This window comes from Oryx dammah, unplaced genomic scaffold, assembly GCF_014754425.2.
Source record: "Oryx dammah isolate SB20612 unplaced genomic scaffold, SCBI_Odam_1.1 HiC_scaffold_2, whole genome shotgun sequence".
Lineage (NCBI taxonomy): Eukaryota > Metazoa > Chordata > Mammalia > Artiodactyla > Bovidae > Oryx > Oryx dammah.
Window position 1 is genome coordinate 157773906 of NW_024070186.1, and position 18308 is coordinate 157792213.

At 62.2% G+C, this 18308-nt stretch overlaps 3 protein-coding genes, 1 long non-coding RNA gene and 1 other non-coding gene across 9 annotated transcripts; 3 read left to right on the top strand and 2 right to left on the bottom strand.

Moving 5' to 3' along the window:
• The first annotated feature begins 718 nt into the window (after nucleotides 1-718).
• Nucleotides 719-3315, top strand: WFIKKN1 (WAP, follistatin/kazal, immunoglobulin, kunitz and netrin domain containing 1). Its single transcript, XM_040229550.1, has 2 exons — nucleotides 719-889; nucleotides 1758-3315. The coding sequence occupies exons 1-2, from the start codon at nucleotides 719-721 to the stop codon at nucleotides 3237-3239; spliced, it is 1653 nt and encodes a 550-aa protein (XP_040085484.1). The 3' UTR covers nucleotides 3240-3315.
• Nucleotides 3316-3658: 343 nt separating this feature from the next.
• Nucleotides 3659-5494, bottom strand: METTL26 (methyltransferase like 26). Of its 2 annotated transcripts, XM_040229567.1 has the most exons (6): nucleotides 5049-5450; nucleotides 4726-4888; nucleotides 4493-4552; nucleotides 4101-4168; nucleotides 3933-4011; nucleotides 3659-3856 (listed from the first exon to the last, which is right to left on the bottom strand). In XM_040229567.1, exons 1-6 carry the CDS (start codon nucleotides 5243-5245, stop codon nucleotides 3809-3811), a joined length of 615 nt encoding a protein of 204 aa, XP_040085501.1. In that variant the 5' UTR covers nucleotides 5246-5450; the 3' UTR covers nucleotides 3659-3808. The 2 variants fall into 2 exon arrangements, 1 of the variants encoding a protein (XP_040085501.1); XR_005719123.1 differs by having other exon boundaries at nucleotides 4493-4888; nucleotides 5049-5494.
• A 259-nt stretch (nucleotides 5495-5753) lies between these two features.
• Nucleotides 5754-5824, bottom strand: TRNAG-CCC. The gene has a single exon. It is a non-coding gene; the product is annotated as a tRNA-Gly (tRNA).
• Nucleotides 5825-5852: 28 nt separating this feature from the next.
• LOC120855032 lies at nucleotides 5853-9652 on the top strand. Its single transcript, XR_005719124.1, has 2 exons — nucleotides 5853-6109; nucleotides 9062-9652. It is a non-coding gene; the product is annotated as an uncharacterized LOC120855032 (long non-coding RNA).
• Nucleotides 9653-12393: 2741 nt separating this feature from the next.
• Nucleotides 12394-17495, top strand: MCRIP2 (MAPK regulated corepressor interacting protein 2). 4 transcript variants are annotated; one of them, XR_005719125.1, is made up of 6 exons: nucleotides 12400-12540; nucleotides 12649-12763; nucleotides 15432-15567; nucleotides 16434-16561; nucleotides 16793-16894; nucleotides 17106-17495. XR_005719125.1 is itself a non-coding variant. In XM_040229591.1 (6 exons), exons 1-6 carry the CDS (start codon nucleotides 12489-12491, stop codon nucleotides 17174-17176), a joined length of 624 nt encoding a protein of 207 aa, XP_040085525.1. In that variant the 5' UTR covers nucleotides 12400-12488; the 3' UTR covers nucleotides 17177-17495. The 4 variants fall into 4 exon arrangements, 2 of the variants coding, with proteins under 2 accessions (XP_040085534.1, XP_040085525.1); XM_040229591.1 differs by having other exon boundaries at nucleotides 15412-15567; XR_005719126.1 differs by having other exon boundaries at nucleotides 12430-12540; nucleotides 15432-15571.
• Nucleotides 17496-18308: the final 813 nt, after the last annotated feature.

The following is an 18308-nucleotide window of genomic DNA, read 5'->3' on the forward strand; positions in this document are numbered from 1 at the left end:
CCACCAACCACTGGTCACCAGAGCAAGCCCAGGCAGCACCGCCCACCAGGTACCTTTGTGCTGCGAATGCCTCTCCAGCAGAAAGCATTTAGATTTGACCCCAAGACCTGCCTTCGGTTGTGCCTGTGGGAAGGAGCAGGGGAAGAGGCTCCCCTGGGAAGGGAGCAGAACCCCACGGTGACGGCTGGATGCAGAGCCCCTGCAGCCCTGCACGGACAGTGACTCCCAGGGGGCAGCCTGCTCTGGGGAAGGGGCTGGCCAGCCCTGCCCCCTCCTGCAGGGCAGCTTTGATCCCAGGGCCCTTCCATCCCTGAATCCAGGGCCTGGAGGGAGGAGGGGCTCCAGTTACAGCAGTCCCCCCTCCCCTCTGTCCAAAGCCGCCCTTCTCCGCCCCTCGGTGACCCTCGTGGCCAGTGTCTCTGTGCTTCTGGGCGCCAGCCCCTCCCCAGCCTTCCTTGTCTCCCCGCCCCCTGCCCTGAGCTGACCAGAGGGGCCAGGCGGGGGAGGGGCCGGTGCCACATGCACAGACTCTGCTCTACCCGGTCTGAGGCCAGTGTCTGCTGTGGGCTCCAGCCTTGGGGCACAGGGGAGCCCAGGGCAGACAGCAGGGGCGCCGATCACAGGTCTGGGAGGGTGGATGCCTGCAGGGTGTGGGGCTCGGCAGGGTCTGAGGAGGGGTTAGTGGCCACACCCCCCACCCTGTGGTCCCGCGGTCCTCATGCCGGCCCTGAGGCCACTCCTGCCGCTGTTGCTCCTGGCTGGGCTGACTGCGGGGGCCAGCCTGCCGCCAGGCCCTGGGGGCCACCCAGGGGTGTGCCCCAACCAGCTCAGCCCCAACCTGTGGGTGGACGCGCAGAGCACCTGTGAGCGAGAGTGCGTCAGAGATCAGGTGAGCACAGGCAGTACCCCCCCAGCCCGGCTGTGGGGGAGACCAGCTCCTGGAGGGCCCAGGGTGTCTTGGGGGGGTCTGGTTGGTCGGCGCCGGAGGAGCCCAGATCTCACCCCTGCCCCAGGCCTTGCCTGCACTGCGGAGAGGACCCAGCCACCCTTGACCCTGGAGGTCATTTTCTCTTGGGGCTCCCCACTCTTCGCACTGTGCTCTGTGTGAGGGGCCCTGGGGACAGACACCCCGAGATGCTGCCTTCATGTGTCTGAAGATTGAATGGGCTTCCCTGGTGGCTCAGCTGGTAAAGAGTCCACCTGCAATGTGGGAGACCTGGGTTTGATTCCCTGAGTTGGGAAGATCCCCTGGAGAAGGGAATGGCTACCCACTGCAGCATTGAGGCCCAGAGAAATTCATGGACGGTATAGTCCATGGGGTCGCAAAGAGTCATACACGACTGAGTGACTTTGATTTCTCAGTCCCCAGACCTGCCCAGCCCCACCCTGAAACTAGCCGTTCTCGGGCCCAGCCAGGCAGAGGCCAGGGCTGTCTGGATGTGCTGTCCTTGCAGCCCGACTCCGCAGCACTGCTGTGGCCTTAGGAACGTCGTACGTCCTCCCCAGGCCTTCGTGTCCTCATCTGTAGGATGCGACTAACCACCAGCTGCTCTGGGGGCTTCGGTTCAGCAAGGTGATCTGTGAGGGGCTGCTGGCAGTTGTGGTTCACCCCCAGGTGGAAAGCCAACCTGCTCAGCTCCAGAGGGGACACTGACGCAAGGAGGGGCAGCAGGCTTTCCCCGCCCAAGCTGGGCATGCTGGGGCTGGGCAGGAGGGAGCATTCAGGTGCCCGCTGAGCTGTGCCCCCCACCCCCCAGGACTGTGCAGCCACCGAGAAGTGCTGTACCAACGTGTGTGGGCTGCAGAGCTGTGTGGCCGCCCGCTTCCCTGACAGCGGCCCGGCTGCACCCAGGCTGGCGGCCTCGTGCGAGGGCTTCGTGTGTGCACAGCAGGGATCTGACTGCGACATCTGGGATGGGCAGCCAGTGTGCCGCTGCCGGGACCGCTGCGAGAAGGAGCCCAGCTTCACCTGTGCCTCGGATGGCCTCACCTACTACAACCGCTGCTACATGGATGCTGAGGCCTGCCTGCGCGGCCTGCACCTGCGCGTCGTGCCCTGCAAGCATGTCCTCAGCTGGCCACCCAGCAGCCCCAGGCCCCCCGAGACCACCGCCCGCCCCACGCCCGGGGATGTCCCAGTGCCGCCCGCCCTCTACAGCAGCCCCTCCCCACAGGCAGTATATGTGGGGGGTACAGCCAGCCTCCACTGCGATGTTAGCGGCCGCCCGCCCCCTGCCGTGACCTGGGAGAAGCAGAGTGACCAGCGGGAGAACCTGATCATGCGGCCAGACCAGATGTACGGCAACGTGGTGGTCACCAGCATTGGGCAGCTGGTGCTTTACAATGCCCGGCCCGAGGATGCTGGCCTCTACACGTGCACGGCGCGCAACGCCGCTGGCCTGCTTCGGGCCGACTTCCCGCTCTCCGTGGTCCAGCGGGATTCGGCCGGGGCTGGGGCCCACGAGGCTGCCACCGCCCCGGCCCAGTGCCTGCCCAGCACGCAGGCCTGTGTTGGCCCCCCATCTGGCCGGGTCCTCTGGCACTTTGACCCACAGCGGCGCGGCTGCATGACCTTCCCTGTGGGCAGCTGTGCTGGGGGCGCCCAGGGCTTCGAGACCTATGAGGCATGCCAGCAGGCGTGTGCCCATGACCCCGGGGACGCCTGTGCGCTGCCGGCCGTGCAGGGCCCCTGCCAGGGCTGGGAGCCACGCTGGGCGTACAGCCCGCTGCTGCAGCACTGCCACCCCTTCGAGTACAGCGGCTGCGAGGGCAACGGCAACAACTTCGAGAGCCGCGAGAGCTGCGAGCATGCCTGCCCGGTGCCACGCACGCCGCCCTGCCAGGCCTGCCGGCTCCGCAGCAAGCTGGCGCTCAGCCTGTGCCGCAGCGACTTCGCCATCGTGGGGCGGCTCACTGAGGTGCTGGAGGAGCCTGAGGCGGGTGGCGGCGGCATTGCGCGCGTGGCGCTGGACGAAGTACTCAAGGATGACAAGATGGGCCTCAGGCTCCTGGGCACCAAGTACCTGGAGGTGACGCTGATCGGTGTGGACCGAGCCTGCCCCTGCCCCAATGTGACGGCCGGCGATGGCCCCCTGGTCATCATGGGCGAGGTGCGCGATGGTGTGGCCATGCTGGATGCCGGCAGCTACGTGCGCGCTGCCAGCGAGAAGCGTGTCAAGAAGATCTCTGAGCTGCTAGAGAGGAAAGCCTGCGAACTGCTCAACCGCTTCCAGGACTAGCCTGCCCACCAACCCACAGCCCCAGCTCCCTGCTATGCCCCTCCCTCCCACCCCTCTGCCTGAATAAAAGTCCTGGACCTCACGGCCTGTGGGTACTGGGGGCCTGGCCCTCGCAAGCGCACGTGGCTCTGCTCTGAGATCAGGAGGGAGCACCAGTGAGGACCAGCCTGGGAGGTGGGTGCCACCTCCCCCCAGCAAGAGGACCAGGCAGTCAGCTCGGTCCTGCCTCAGCATTCCCGGGGCCTTTCTCCCTCCATCCCCTCACTGCCCAAGGGGAGCAGCAGAGTCCAGGATGCCTGCGAGTCCTGACCGACAGGCCAGACCCCTCCTGTGCCCAGTATGGAAACCTCAGAGACAGAGACTGCCCACAGGCACCCTGCAGGGGTGGTCCCAGGAGATGACATGGGAGATATCAGCAGTGGGGCAGCAGGAAAGACTTTATTCTCAGGTTCTCAGCAGCCCTGTGGCCACTGGTCAGGAATCCCCAGTCTGGGGAGGGCCACACCCCACAGTCTGGCCCAGGGCAGCAGGGGCTTTGTCCAGGGACACAGGCATCGCGGAAGAGGGAGTTACTGTTTCTGGAAAATTAGGCACTTGTTGTTGGCTGGCATGTCCACCTAGGGGAGATACTTGGGCTGGAGAAGCTGCTCCTGCCCAGGGAGGCTGCCCGCGACCACAGCCCTCTCTACCTACCATCCTCTCCAGGAGCAGGCCACTGGCCTGGCCCAGGTCCTTGAGAAGGGAGGTGTCCCGCAGCCCCCATTCAGGGTTCCTGCATGAGAGGAAGAGGCGGGGTTGTGGCCTGGGGGTCACTCGACCCACCTGCCCCCCAGCCAAGCCCCCTACCCACCCAGCTCTGACCTGCATCTGAGAATCAGGTCAAAATCCACGTTACTTTGGGGAGAAATCTTCCCGTTGATGGCATAGGCCTGTGGAGACAGGAGACACGATTCTGCCCACTGTTCACAGGCTCAGCTGTCTGCAGCCAAGCACTGTGCACACTTGCAGGATGGCACCCACAGAATGGAAAGGACCACTCCTCGATGACCCTCAGGGGACAGTGGAGGACAGTGCTGAGTAAGGGCAAGTGACGGAGGAGTGCTGGAGAGCAGAGGGCTTGGGTGTGCTTCAGTGCTGACAGGAAGCTGGAGGGAAAGGCAACTAAAAATACCAAGAGGAGAAGGCAGTCCAGAAAGGCCAGGACAGCCAAGGCCGCCTGCCTGGGGAGGCCCATCTCAGGCAGGAGCACTCACCCCATAGGTGATGAGCACAGCCTTGGGTTTGAGCAGGTGTCCTGCTGCTCTGAACAGGCCCTGCGGAAGGGGGAGGCAGGACAGCAGTGAGGAGCATTCCCGGGACCTCCCCAGCCCGAGTCCCCATCGCTGATACAGGGCAGACCAGGCATTCCGCTCCCTCCCAGTGCAGGAAAGAGTGCCACATGGCGCTGGTGGGTGGCCCCGGGTGGCTCGCCCATGCTCCCACAGACCTCGGTGCAACTCAGGGGGCTGATGTGGCTCATGTTGATGCAGAGCAGCAGGTCCAGCGACTGCGGCAAGATCCCGCCCCACTGCCTCCAATCCCAGGTCACGTCCAGATACATCGGGGCCTTCACGTTGGGCAGCCCGTGGGCCTGAATGGTGGCCAAGATGCTGCGGGAGGACAGCCCGTGGTGGGGGTGGCCTGTGCAGCCTTTTCTGAGCCCCTGCAATCCTGCTTGGGGGAGGCTTAGAGGAACCACAATCGCAAAGGGGTCCAGGGCAGCGGGACGGGGCCCACTTTCACCCGCAGGGTCCCACTTTCCCGCCGCACCTGTCCAGGCAGCGCTGGTCCACGTCGGACGGCTGCCACTCCGCATAGGGGAAGGCTCGCGCGAAGTGGGCTGTGTGCTGGCCCGAGCCAGAGGCCACTTCCAGCACGCGGACGCCGCGCTGGGCTGAGTCCACGTACTGCCGCAACACCTGCAGGATGGGCTCCTTGTTCCGCTCGGCGGCGTCCGCAACCAGCATCTTCCCAATCCCCCGCGGAGAGCGCCTTCGCGAATTTGGCACAGCCGGAAGCGTCGCGGGCGGTAGTCAAGCACCGCGGGGCCCTTCGGGAGTGGTAGTCCGGAGCCGCGGGGCCCGTCGGGAGTGGTAGTCAGGCACCGCGAGGGGGCGGGGACTGTGGCCTGGCCGCTTTGCAATTGGCCTTTCCCCTCCACGGACTACAATCCCCAGGAGGACACGCGCCGCGCCTTAAAGGCACCGCAGTCCCAGGAGGCCGCTTCGAGCCTCCACCTCGGGACAGGAACCGGGAGGCAAGCTTGGGTCGTTAGTTTACAGGCGTCCATTGGCTCAGCACCCGGTGCCCGTGGCTGTCCTAGCACTTCTTCATAGTTCTTGTTACTCCGAAATTGTCTCATTCTTGTCGCACTGGAATGGATTCCTTCCCCTTGTCTGGCTTTCTTTTTTTTTTTTAATTAAATCTTTCGGGGGTTTTGGGGGCTGAGAGGGAAAAAATATGCATGATATAACTTGCGCCGCCCGGGAATCGAACCCGGGTCGCAAGAATGGGAATCTTGCATGATACCACTACACCAGCGGCGCGGCTGATACTCAACGTGTCCGCGAGACTTAGGAGATTGTGACGCAAGCCCCGCCGCCCAGCCCCGGGCGAAGTCGTCAGAGCGCAGGCGTCGCTGCGACGCGAGCAGCAGGGCTGGGAGCACTGGACTTGAGGGGCGGGGGGCGGGAAGGCTGGGGTCCCGCCGAGTCTCTCGGGCACCCAGCACTCCAGGGGAAGGAGCGGCGATGAGGGACACGGTTTCTGTCGACTGGATTCGAACTGACGCTGGGGAAACCGTAGCAACCGCGGCATTCCGGAAATTATGGGTACGGGGCCACGGGAAGGCCTTCGGGGTTGGACTGGGCTCTCGTCTGAGCTGGGCCGCGGGTGGGCGGGGGCGGCGGGGCGGAGCTCCCTGCTGTGGACCGGGCGCGGCCCGGGGAGGGGCGGGCCGCCTGCGGAGACAAGCCTGTGCTGCTCAGGGCGTCTCAGTGGCCCTGCGATGAGCAGTGCAAACCCAGGGTTCACGGGTGTTGAGGGGTCGGTGACCTCTGAGTCTCGTCCGGGGGCCGGTTTGTGTGTTCGACCGCTCTTCCCTGGTTGTTTCTTAGCAGGCGTGAGGCGGCGCTCAACACTCAGGTCTAGCTTATCTCCTTTGCTGGGAGATTTTTTTTTTCTTGCGCGAGACGCTCCCTGCGCCCCCCACACACTCAGGTTGGCTCGACAAGAAACTCTGCGAATGGCGCTGACCGGGCTTTAGTCTGGGGTTGCTCTCTGGGGGCATGCAGAGTGGGACCAGAGACTACACAGTATGAATGCCGTCAGACGGGGAGATCAGCCTTGCCTCTTCGGGACAAGTGGTGTAGAGTTGGCCAGTGTGAATACAAGGCCCCTAGAAAAGTTTCACTCAGTGGGCCGGCCTCCAGACAACCCCTTTAGCATTCAGCGTTACCACACTTTTTTCTTAGCCGACTTTCTCATTTCATAAGCTTTCGTTAACTGACTCTCTTTTGCCTCAAGTGCTGGTTTGCTGGGGCTTCCGAGGTGGTGCCAGTGGTAAAGAATCAGCATTGTCGATGCAAGAGACGCAAGAGACATGGGGTCAATCCCTGAGTTGGGATAGATCCCCTGGAGTAGGAAATGGCAACCCACTCCAGGATTCTTGACTGGAAAATTCCACGGACAGTCGGGGAGGCGACACAACTGAGCAACGCACGCGCACCTGGTTTGTTGGGTATTTTCTGCGTCTCCAGGTGGACAAGAGGTGTCCCTCAATGTGAATCTCTGCCCCCACCTGTGATGGTCAGTGGCCAGCTGGGGCCTCTCCACCCAGGCCCCTCAGCCCCCTCACCCACTCAAGAGGCACAAAGCTCCCTGGCATCCCTGGGCTGCCCTGCGCTGTTGTCATACAATAATCAATAGAGGGATGTCTTCGGTAGTCCAGTGGCTGAGACACCTCACTCCCAATGGGAAAGAAAGTGTTAGTCGCTGAGTCAACTCTTTGCGACCCCATGCATGGACTGTAGCCTGGGCAGGCTCCTCTGTCCATGGGATTCTCCAGGCAAAAATACTGGAGTGGATTACCATGCTCTCCTCCAGGGGATCTTCCTAACCCAGGGACTGAACCCATCTCCTGCACACAGGAGGCAGATTCTTTACTGCTGAGCCATCATCCCTGGTCAATGAACTTGATCTCACATGCCACAACTAAAGAGTCTGCATGCTGCAATGAAAATCGGAGATCCCCTGTGTGGCAGCAAACACCCAGACACAGAGCAGCCAAAGAAACTTACAAAAAAAAAAAAAGGAAATGTATATTTGGTCTGCATCCTGATTTCTGAATAGAACTCTTAAAACCCTGGCATTTCCTGAAGGAAAGGGTGAGAGGAGTATCTGTTATGCATAACAAGCCCCTTTCAATCTCACCTGGGCTCACACCAGACAGGTGACAAGTCAGGAGGGGGGGTGGGAGGGGCCGGTTGCCAGGGGAAACCAGCCCCACTCCTGACCTCTGACCTCCTGGGATAGGGGGCTGGAGACGCAGCTAATCTCCATTATTAACCAGTCCTACCAATGTGATGGACCTCCACTCAAACCCCAAATGGAGGGGGTCAGGGAGCTTCCAGCTAGTGAACGTGGAGGGCTGGGAGGGTGGCTCCCGGGGAGAGTGTGGGGCTCCGCACCACTTCCCACACCTTCCCTGGGCATCTCCTGCATCTGTTCCCAAGTTGTGTCCTTTGTGGCAACCCAGTAAGGTAAGCAAAATGCTCCCCTGAGTTCTGTGAGTCATTCTGGCAAGTTACAGGACCCCGATTTACAGCTGGTCAGTCACAAGTCCACCTGTAATGCAGGAGCTGCAGAAGACGCTGATCTGACCCCTGGGTCAGGAAGATGCCCTGGAAAAGGGGAAGGCAACCCACTCCAGTATCCTTGCCTGTTGTGTTGTGGGACTGAGCCCTGAGCCTGTGGATCTGTGTGGACAATGGGTGGGTGGAGTTAGAATCCACTTAGATTGTAGGATACCCAGCTGGGGTCCAAAGAGAACTAGAGGATTGGTTAGTAAGAAAAGCCCACACTTTTTGTGTCAGAGGTGAGTCTATAGGAGGGAGAGAGCCTTCGTGTTGTGTATGCTGCCCACATGCCCAGCAAGGTCTTCCATTTAACAGCCCTTGACCTCAAGTTGCTCTCTGCCTGCCATTCATTCCTCTGGGCTGGATTCTGTGTGACTGACACCTGCCCTCCCTCCACACTCAGCAGGCTCAGAGCCTGGGGCAGGGGCAGAGGCAGTGGGCAGAGCGGAGCAGTGGGCTTCGCTGCAGTTATGAGCACGCATGCGTGTGTGAATGCATGCATGGGAACGCCTGGGACTGTGTGAATGTGTGTGGGCACATACTTTCCATAAAGTCCCGGATGTATGTCAGACTCTGAAGCCCCCCAGGAGCTGCTGAGCAGGGGACCCCTGGAAGCATCCCACACCTGGGCCTGCGCTCAGTGCTACCTCCTGAGGTTGTGTCCTGAGGGTTACTGTTGGAGCCGGAAGGGCCCTCTCGGCTACTCCTGCCGCCTCGTGATGTCCAGAGCCAACAGCGGCATCCAGCTTCCTTCCTGGGGTCCAGGCCCAGGCACCTACCACCTGCTGAGCTCCCTTCCAAGTCCTGCAGTGTATACCCAGGGTGCTCGCCCACTACTGATTCCTTCAGTATATTGATTTTCTAGAGCTACAGTGACAAATTACTCCAGAGTGTGGTGGCTCCAAACAACAGTTTCCTTTCTCACAGTTCTGCAGGCCAGAAGTCCAGAATAAAGATGTCGGCTCCCCAACAGCCCACCGGAAGCTCTTCCGTCAGCACAGCTTCCTGCTCCTCTGTGGCGCCAGGCACTCCCGGGCTTGTGGCCACCTCCCTGCCAGCTCGCCTCTGGGTCTCTTTGTGTCCTAATATCCCTCTCCTTTTTATCTTTAAATTTTTTTTCTTTTTTAAGTTATGAAAGTATGATAACACATTTACAGGATACTTGGAAAATATAAAGTTACATAAAGTTCCACTATATATGACAGCTATTAAGTAGACTAAGATTTTTAGTTGGAGTTTCAATATCAAACTCTTAGAAATTAATAGAATTTTAAAAATTAATAGGATGAATAGACAAGTAGAAGGATAGAGCAGACCTGAAAAGCACTATGAACCAATTCAACATAATTAGGATTTATACAATTTTCACATAATGGGAGGATACGACCCTCTCCTTTCCCAAGGACAGGCTTCACTGGATTTTAGGGCCCTCTCTAATCTAGGATGACATCTCAAATCCCTTGCTTGAATTATATCTGCAAAGACCATTATTCTAAACAAGGTCATTTTCTGAGGTTCTAGGTGGTGTTTCTTTGAGGGGCCACTGTTCAACTCACTGTACTTGGGTGTGGGAATGGGCAAGCCCTGAGAATTCCCCAGCTGTCCAGTGGTTAGGACTCCGTGCTCTCTCTCCCAGCACCGGGGTTCAAACTCCCATCAAGAAACTAAGATCCTACAAACTGCAGCCAAACAAACAAACAAACAAAAAGGGATGGGCAGTCCCTGGACACTTGGTGGCAGGTACGGGAGTATCCTGCCAGAGCTTTTCCTGGGGCCACTGACCATGCTTTGTTGGCAGAAGCCCATCCTCCAGTCTGGGTTGGTGAGGGCATGAACTTCAGATCTGCAAAATGAGGATGGCTGAAAACTTAAACTTTCTCCTCTAATATGAAATTTCAGTATCATATTTAGAGCCTTTTAGAAGAGAAAGTCTGGAGCAGGAACTAGCAACCGACTGCAATATTCTTGCCTGGAGAATTTCATGGACAGAGGGGCTATAGTCCACGGGGTTACAAAGAGTTGGACATGACTGAGCGACTAACACATACAGAAAAGGGCTTCCCCAGTAGCTCAGCAGTAAAGAATCTACCTGCCAATGCAGCAGACTTGGGTTTTATCTCTGGGTTGGGAAGAACGCCTGGAGGAGGGGATGGCATCCCACTCCAGTATTCTTGCCTGGAGAATCCCAGGGACAGAGGAGCCTGGTGGGCTACAGTCCTTGGGGTTGCAAAGAGTCAGACACAACTTAGTGACTAAGCAACAGCAAAGAAGAGAAAAACCCAAAAGTCTTCATTAGGGTTAACGAGTCAGTAAGGTAAAGGTCCCTGCTTGCTACGACGCCCATGTTCTCTGTGAGGCTCCAGGCGTTTCTGGGCTTGTGGCTGGCTGCTGGGTGAGGCTCCTGCCTCCTGTTCAGCTGCCCGTGACTGACTCTGGGCTGGGTTCCCAGCCTCTCTGACAATAGAGAATGTTTGCCGACTGCAAGACGCTGTCTCGGGGGGCTTAGCAGGTTGCTCACTGTCATGGACAGTGTAGTCCAGGCAAGGCCAGACTGGCCAGGCTTCCTACCCCAACTAGAGAACCGACCTGAGCTCTTGGTCTCAGACCGACTAGACCCTGACTCTCCGAGCTCAGGCTGGGCCCTCCCCATGCCTCCTGGCTCTGTTCCCAGGTCAGGGTGGGTCAGGTGCTCAGGCTAAGTTCTGGCAGCAGAGAGTCTGGGAAGGCCCCTGGGTGGCGGTGGGGGTGGGGAGATGGGCCCTGCCCTCCTGCACGCAGGTGTCAGGGCTTTGCTGCCTGCTCCCTACAAGCTGGCCTTCTTCCCCCTGGCTGCCTGCTGCCCCGGCTCAGTGTCTTTGGGGGCCCTCTGGGTTCCTTCACCCACTTACCCCCCGACCCCAGCCTGTCCTGCACCCCCTCCCCTCACCTGGCAGGACCATTCCTCTTCTGTGGCTTTCTCCTGGAGTCTGTCCGAGGGCTCTGGACCCAACCTTTGACCTCAGACAAGGGCCAGGGGCAGGGCTGGGACATTAGGGTCTAGCAGCCTTGCTCACCATCAAGGCCAAGCCTGCCTGCCCAACAGGGTCCTCTCCACGCTGGCCTGAGGGGGTGCCCATTAGAGGAGGTGCTCTCAGCTCTGTGTCAGCCCAGGGCCTGGCTCCTCCTGCCCAAAGCATGTGCCTTCTGGAAGAGACCCTCTCCACCCCCAGGCCCCTCACCCTTCAGAGTCTCCCTAGTGTGAGTTAGCATTGTGCTCGAGGCCACTGAAGAGACCAGGGCCGCCAGCAAAGATGACACAGGACCACGCTGGCCTTGACAGCTGGTGGGGGGAGGGGCGGGGGAGGGGGCCCAGCATTGCCGGGGGCGCGGGTGAGGGGTGTGCTCATGCCCTGGCTCCCTGGGCATGCTTTCCCCTCTCAGGTCACAGGCCTTGTGGGAGGGGGGGCAGCTCCACCTCACCCTAGGGAAGGAGCAGTGGGCAGGCTAGGGCCCAGGCCCCAGACCTCTCCCCTGCAGGCAGGTCTGGTTCCTCCTGAGGCACATCACTGCAACAGGTCTTGCCTCCTGACCCCAGTGCCTGGGGCAGGTGGAGGAGTAAGTGCTCTTTTGCCCGCGCGGGATGACAGGCAAGCTGGGCTCCTTCACCTGCCTTCTGCACCCCCCAGGGTGCTCCTGGATTGGTTAGGAGCCTCCCTCCCCCTTCCTGGGGTCTGCAGGCGCACACGTGGCGCTCCTGTTCCGAAGGATGAAAGGGAGATTCCCAGGGCGTCATGTCTCTGCCCAAACCCGGGGCCGAACCGCTGTTCTCCTCATTGACCCCCCTCAATCGCGTGTGAGTGAACCGCAGCACTGGCCCAGGCCGGCCCAAGGACCTTGGCGGAGGGTCTCCGGCGTGCGGTGCGTGGGGACACCCTTGCTTCCAGAGTCCACACAGATCATTCCCAGCACCTGTCAACTCCTCGGCTCCTGGGACACCACCGCCGACCCCACGAGGGCCTGAGCCAGAGCCTCGCCACGTCTGGGTGTCCGTGGCCCCCGCGCCTCCTCCAGTGGCGGACGGCGGCCCGGGCCCTGAGAAACTTGCTTAAACTCCGCCCTCAGACCTCGCCGAGGGGTCCCGCCAGTTTCCCCAAGGCTCGAGCACCACCCCTGCCACGAGCCTCGGCGCGGGCCCTTTAAGGCCCGGGGGTGTGCGGCGGGCCCGCCCCCTCCCCGCGGCGCCGGCCGCCTGTTAAAGGGGCCGCGCCCTCGGCGCCAGTCGAGTGCCAGCCGGGCGGAGGGCGCGAGGTCTGGCCGCGGGCCGGCGGGCAGGGAGGGCGCGGAGGGCGCGGGCGCGCTGCGGGCCCTCCGCACCATGTACACCATCACCAAGGGACCCAGCAAGCTTGTCGCGCAGCGGCGCACAGGTGCGCGGCGGGGGCGGGAAAGGCAGGGAGGGGACGGGCGGGGGTCCGCACACGCTGCCCGCTCCCGGCGCGGCGCCGGCGGCTGACGCGCGCTCCCGGTGCCCGCAGGTCCCACGCAGCAGCAGGTGGAGAGCAGGCTCGGCGAGCTCCTGAAATGCCGGCATTCCGCGCCGACCCCGCAGCACCCGCGGGTACAGCCGCCAGGCCCCTGGCCTCTGTCGAGGTGAGACGCACGGCCCTCCCCTCCCCCGCCGGCCTTCGCGGGGCCGCGAGGGTGACCTTGGGGAAAGGTTAGCGGAGCCCGGGCCACATGCTCCCGGAGGGGGCGGAGCCCGCCGACCCGGCCCGCCTGCGGCTCGCGACCGCGACTCCGCGCTTCCGCCTCACCTGGCACCTGGCTTGGTCGGAAGGAACCGGGCCGGGGTGCGTGACACTCCTCGGAGCCCTGGGGCCCCACGCACCCATATTCGGGAGGAAGCCGATCCGCTCCTGGATCTTAGGGGCTCCAGGCGGCTGAGTCAGGTGCCCGGGCCGACCTTGGGCGGCGGAGGCCACGCTTTGAGAGGAGCTGCCGGGGACTCGCCCCGGAGGGCGGGAGCGGCCGCCGCCGGAGGCTGCCAGCCCTGTGCTGGCCGAGCAGCGGGGGAGAGGTGCACGTGGTTCCCTCGGGCCCTGCCAGGCCGCTGCTCTCCTCCGCCTTCTCCCCGAGCCCCAACCGGTGCTTTTCCTGACCAGCAGTTTTGCTGGGAGCCTCAGTTCAACCACTGTGGCCTCCAAGTCACTGTGCCCAGGAGGTCAGCGCCTCCATCTCTGGGACTGAACCTGTAACTTTTTGGCTCGAGTCTGTTCTCTGGTCTTACTTATTCTCTGCAGGCTCAGGGCCCAGAGCTTGGTCCAGGCCACAGAGGCCTGAGGCTCCTGCGGGCTGTGGGTGGGCGGGGGCAGCACTGACAGGCTTTGGGATTTCTTCTCTAGTTGAGGACAGACGGCCTCCGGGTTGGTAAGAGCTGGGGGCTGTGTTGCTGCGCGCCCTCAACCTGCCCTCCCCTTCACTGCCGGCCTGAGATGCCACAGGTGGGGGCAGCCTGTGAGACCCTTCTAGGCTGAGGCCCTTTCCAGTGGCCTCCTGCTGGGAGCACAGCACGTTGACACTCTGAGGCTGATCCTGTGAGGACCACAAGCGCCTCCCAGGAGAGGGGTGCGTGTGGCCGTGGGGGCGGGGCACATCCCAGGGCCCACTGCGCTGTGACCCTGCCTTGTGACATCGGCCTTGGTCCTCAGCCGCCCTCCCCCAGGGGTGGGGGGAGGGATGGAAACGAGGCACAGGTGTGTCGGCCCCCCGCAAGGTCACCCAGGCAGGAAGCTCCCACTCTGTCACCTGGAGAAGCTTGTGCTTTCTCCATGCACCTTTGCTGGGGAGTGGGGGAGGAAGCATACGGTGTGTGCAGGGTCCGGATGCTGAGAGAGATGGGAGAGACCAGGCCCCCCCACCCCCAGCTCCGCAGCCCCGTCTGGCAGGGGGGCAGCAGGAAGGCAGACTGTGCTGGTCGGGCCATCCCCCCTTCCCTCTGAAGTCGGGCCATCCCACTCCTTCCCTGAGCCACTCCCCTCCCAGCCTCAGGGACGAGCCCCCACTGGGAGGCCAGAGCACCTACAGGTCTCCCACACTGGGACCCCCAGCCTTGCTCCTGAAACTTCTGGCGAGGGGGACCCACCAAAATCACTCCACCCAGACTTCCGGTCCACCCTCCCTCAGCCAGGCTTGCCAGGGAAGGAGTCTGAGCCACTGGGGCGCTCTGTGCCTGGTGCACCGCGGGTGCCCCAAGCGTCTGCCCCTGACTGGGCTTGGGTCTGGGTGCTGCCTATGGTGGTGAACAGGCTGTGTGAGTCTGGGCCTCTGATGAGCTCTCTCCCTCTGAACCAGAGAGAGTAAGACCTGCTGTCAGGGGAAAAGAGCAAAGAGGACCCTGTGACCAGCTGATGGTGCAGGGGAGGCAGGCTGATGGGGGAGGAGGCTTGGGAGCTGCGCTGCCTTGTGGGCTTCGGGCTCAGACAGGCGTACAGTTCTGATGCTGCCGTCCACTCACGTGTGACCCTGCACAGGTCACTTCTTTCTTGAGCCTTGGCTGAAAATGGGTGGGTGGTCTACGTTGGAGAATAGTGAAGGGGATGAAGAGGAGGCCCTAGTTGGCAGGCCCTGAGCAGGGAGTCCACAGCTGCTGCTGCCGTGGGCAGGGCCTTCCAGTAGACCGCTTCTCTGGGCGCTGGCACGAGGGTGGAGATGGGGGTGGTACCGGACCTGACCATAGGCGCACAGGGGAGCAGTGCCCTTTCCTCCAGAGGGCCCACGGAGCTGCCTTACGTAACTGCCAGCAGGGGGCGGGCAGGTGCCATCCTGAGCCCCTTCTCAGCCCCAGCCAGGCTGCCCTCTGGTGGTTGAGTCACTAAGTGGTGTCTGACTCTTGCAGCCCCATGGACTGGACTCTCCTAGCAAGGATACTGGAGTGGGTTGCCATTTACTTCTCCCAGGGGATCTTCCTGACCCAGGGATTAAACCTGGGTCTCCTGCTTTACAGGCAGATTCTTTACCACTGAGCCACCAGGGAAAGCACCCTCTAAGTACTTGGCAGTTCGTAGCCTTTGACTGCAATTCTTTTTTTCCTTCTTGGATGCTCAGTCTCCAAGTTTTCCTAGAGTTTCTGGCCTTGCAGGGGTAAGGTTAGCAGGCAGGCGAGGGGCTGTCCCACTTGAGGACAGACATCCACGTCCTCTGGTTGGTATCACTCAAGCCTGGGAGCAGCCCTGCCCCTCCACGTTCTCTGTGGCCACCTGACCTGCCAGCCTGGAGCTGGCGGGACTGGTGCCCCTCAGGATGCTCCTCTTTATTTTAGTGCCCCTCTCAACTGAGGAGGAACCCCGCGCGGCGGTGGGGCACCTGAGCCCAGGATGGCGAGCAGGCCGGCGGGACCGCGAGTGCCTGGCGGAGTGGCACGTGCAGCCCAGGACTCCCGGCTCCCACCTCCTGCTGTAGGTGTGGGCCCCGCTCCCTCCGCGGCCCTGTCCCGGGCTTCATGTGTGCAGGGCTTGGCCAGCTGCCTCCGGCCAGGGCAGCCCATCCATGCCCTGGGCCTGGCTGGCTGGGGTGGGCCCAGTGGCCACCTGGACATTGAACGCCCACCAGGCCAGGCTCCAGCACCCAGGGCCATCTCCTCACTCAGCATTCCTGCCCTGTGGGCAAGAGCACTGTCCTTGCCTGGAAGCTGCAGGGGTGGACCAGGGCCACGGTCACCCTCCTCACTCAGGATGGCCCACTCAGCACTTGGCACTGTCTAGCCAGACCAGGAGCTGTCTCTGGGGCCGGGGCAGCTGCGAAGGGCAAAGTCCACCTGCTCTCGTTAGGGTCCTTCCTTCCATCCTGGGGTGTCTTGAGATGAAGAGGGTTCTGTGGGGGACAAAGTGACCAAGAACTGTGCCTGGGGGTGGGGTTGGGCCGAAAAACCTGTTTACTCAGGTCAGAACCTGGGCTGCTGGAGGCCTGGCCCGTCAGTGGGGAGGGGGGAGGCAGGTGGCAGTGGAGGTTCCTGAGAGACCCATGGGGGGCCGTCTGTGTGCCTTGAGCATGGGGCTCTGCGGAGATCTGGGGACACAGCGCCCCTCTGCGGACTTAGACCTGCCTAAGGGCCAGGTGAGGTGTGAGCTGAGCTGTTGGGGATGCAGGCCTGCAGGAGAAAGGCCTCGGCCACCAGCTGCAGCCCACAGCTGCCCTGTGGTTCAGGGAAGTGCCTGGAGTGGGCCTGGCTTGTGGGGTGGGGTGGCCTGCGACTGCTCCGGGAGCTCTGCCAGGTAGCACCTGGCCTGGGAACGTGGCTGAGCGTCTCCTTGCCTTCCCACAGTCCAGGGCCGAGGCTCGTGTTCAATCGGGTGAATGGCCGCCGGCCGCCTGCCACGTCCCCATCCCTCGAGGGAACCCAGGAGCCCTACACATTGGCCCACGAGGAGAATGTCCGATTTGTGTCAGAAGGTAGCGCTGAGGCCTGAGGGAGTGGCCCAGGCCACTGGTCCCCTTCCCACTGTAACCTGAACTTGAAGTCCCTGGAGGGCTGGGATGTACCTGGGCTCTGGGCCCGTCTGTCCTGTGACCGTCCAGCAGGCTGCCCGTTCCCGTTCCCAGCTCCGGGCAGGGGTCCAGGCTAGCCACTAGGGTGGGAGGGTGCCAGGGGCCTGGCTCAGTCTGACTGTCCTCTCCCCACAGCCTGGCAGCAAGTGGAGCAGCAGCTGGGTGGTGGCCCGGCCGGTGAGAGCGGGCCGAGGCCTGTGCAGTACGTGGAGAGGACCCCCAACCCCCGGCTGCAGAGTGAGCCCTCCCCCACCCTTAAGGAGTGCCCCTGACCTGGCTCAGCCAGGTTCTAGCCCCAAGGGGGTGGGGTGAGGAATGGAGCCTGATCCACTCTTCCTAGCGTCTGCTACAGCTGGGATCTGGGTGAGGGCTTGTGGCCAGCTGGAGGGGGACATACGCTGGTCCACCGGGAAGGTGTGTCACTGCCCAGCTTTCTGTTTCTCCACAGACTTTGTGCCCATTGACCTGGACGAGTGGTGGGCACAGCAGTTCCTGGCCAGGATCACCAACTGCTCCTAGTCACAGCTTTGGAAGGAAGGCTGTCTTGTGCAGGGCCTGGCCCTGCCCCACGCTGGACCCTCTGCCAGGAGAGGACCACGGTGCCCTGTCTACCAGCTGCAGCAGGCCGTGCTTCACCCTGGGCCTGGCCAGGCGCCGGCCACACCTGAAGTGCCAGCATTTGGACTTTTGCCCCTGCTGACCCTTTGGCCCAGCTGTTCCAGGCTGCAGGGGGCCAGGGGTTGAAACTGTCTGACCTCAGTCCTGCTCACTGTGCCCGGGGACCAGCCCGTGGGGCTGGCAGGGAGGAGCTCCAGGCTAATAAAGTTGAGAAACTGCCTTTTGGAGAGGCCCTGACTCGGTGGGCTGTGGGGAGTGAGCGGGGGAGGGGCACCCGTGTCCAGGTCCCAGGCGGGGCATGACTTGGTCTGTAGTCTTGTCTCCCCACAGCTGAAGCTCTGTCCAACTCTGGCACCTAGCCTCCTGCCCTGCTGCCTTCTTGTGTCCTGGGCCAGGTCATTTTGCGTATTAGTCTGTAAATGCCAGCCTACCCCACTGACACCCATGCTCCCTTCCTCTCCCTGTAATCATCGATGGGTGTCGAAACCTGCTCTCAAGGCCCAGAGATGTTACTTAACTGACCCTGAGATGGGGTCTCAGCCACCCAGAACTGGGGTCAGGTTTCAGGACGCCTGCTGTCGTATCTGAACCTCCCAGGTCTGGTGGGGAGCCTTAGGGGTCCTGTGAGGCCTGCGGCTGACATAAGCGCCTCCAGAGGGCTGGGCAGCAGCAGGGGAGGGGAGGACCGACCCCGCCAAGTGCGGTCAGGATTTTTGGGCTGCGTCTCATTCCCATCGCGAACACGGGCCTCAGGGTCAGGAACCTCCCAGATCAGACCCCACAGCGGTGGTGCCGGGGGTGCTAGAGCAAGCCCACGGGGTCCCGGCTTGGGGATGACCGCAGAAGCCCGGGGGCGGAGGCTTCTGCCCCGTGGCAAGACAGCAGTAGAGAGGAAGTGGCGGGACAGCAACTCGGGGCTACCCGAGAAAACGCAGCCGGGGTCTAGCCCCGCGCCAGGCCCCGCCCCGTGCCGCGGTCACGTGTCAGGCGCGGTGACGTACCTGCGGCCGTGCGGCGTCAGTGGCGCCGTTGC

Excerpts from the sequence above, each read along its gene's own strand:
- WFIKKN1 (XM_040229550.1), top strand. The coding sequence starts at position 719 with ATGCCGGCCCTGAGGCCACTCCTGCCGCTGTTGCTCCTGGCTGGGCTG. Across the intron at positions 890-1,757 it reads GAGAGTGCGTCAGAGATCAG|GACTGTGCAGCCACCGAGAA; the intron begins GTGAGCACAGGC and ends CCCACCCCCCAG.
- METTL26 (XM_040229567.1), bottom strand. The coding sequence starts at position 5,245 with ATGCTGGTTGCGGACGCCGCCGAGCGGAACAAGGAGCCCATCCTGCAG. Across the intron at positions 4,553-4,725 it reads GCCCCCTGAGTTGCACCGAG|GGCCTGTTCAGAGCAGCAGG; the intron begins GTCTGTGGGAGC and ends CCCCTTCCGCAG. Across the intron at positions 3,857-3,932 it reads GCCTGCTCCTGGAGAGGATG|GTGGACATGCCAGCCAACAA; the intron begins GTAGGTAGAGAG and ends TATCTCCCCTAG.
- MCRIP2 (XM_040229591.1), top strand. The coding sequence starts at position 12,489 with ATGTACACCATCACCAAGGGACCCAGCAAGCTTGTCGCGCAGCGGCGC. Across the intron at positions 12,541-12,648 it reads TGTCGCGCAGCGGCGCACAG|GTCCCACGCAGCAGCAGGTG; the intron begins GTGCGCGGCGGG and ends CGGTGCCCGCAG. Across the intron at positions 12,764-15,411 it reads GGCCCCTGGCCTCTGTCGAG|GATGCTCCTCTTTATTTTAG; the intron begins GTGAGACGCACG and ends GGTGCCCCTCAG.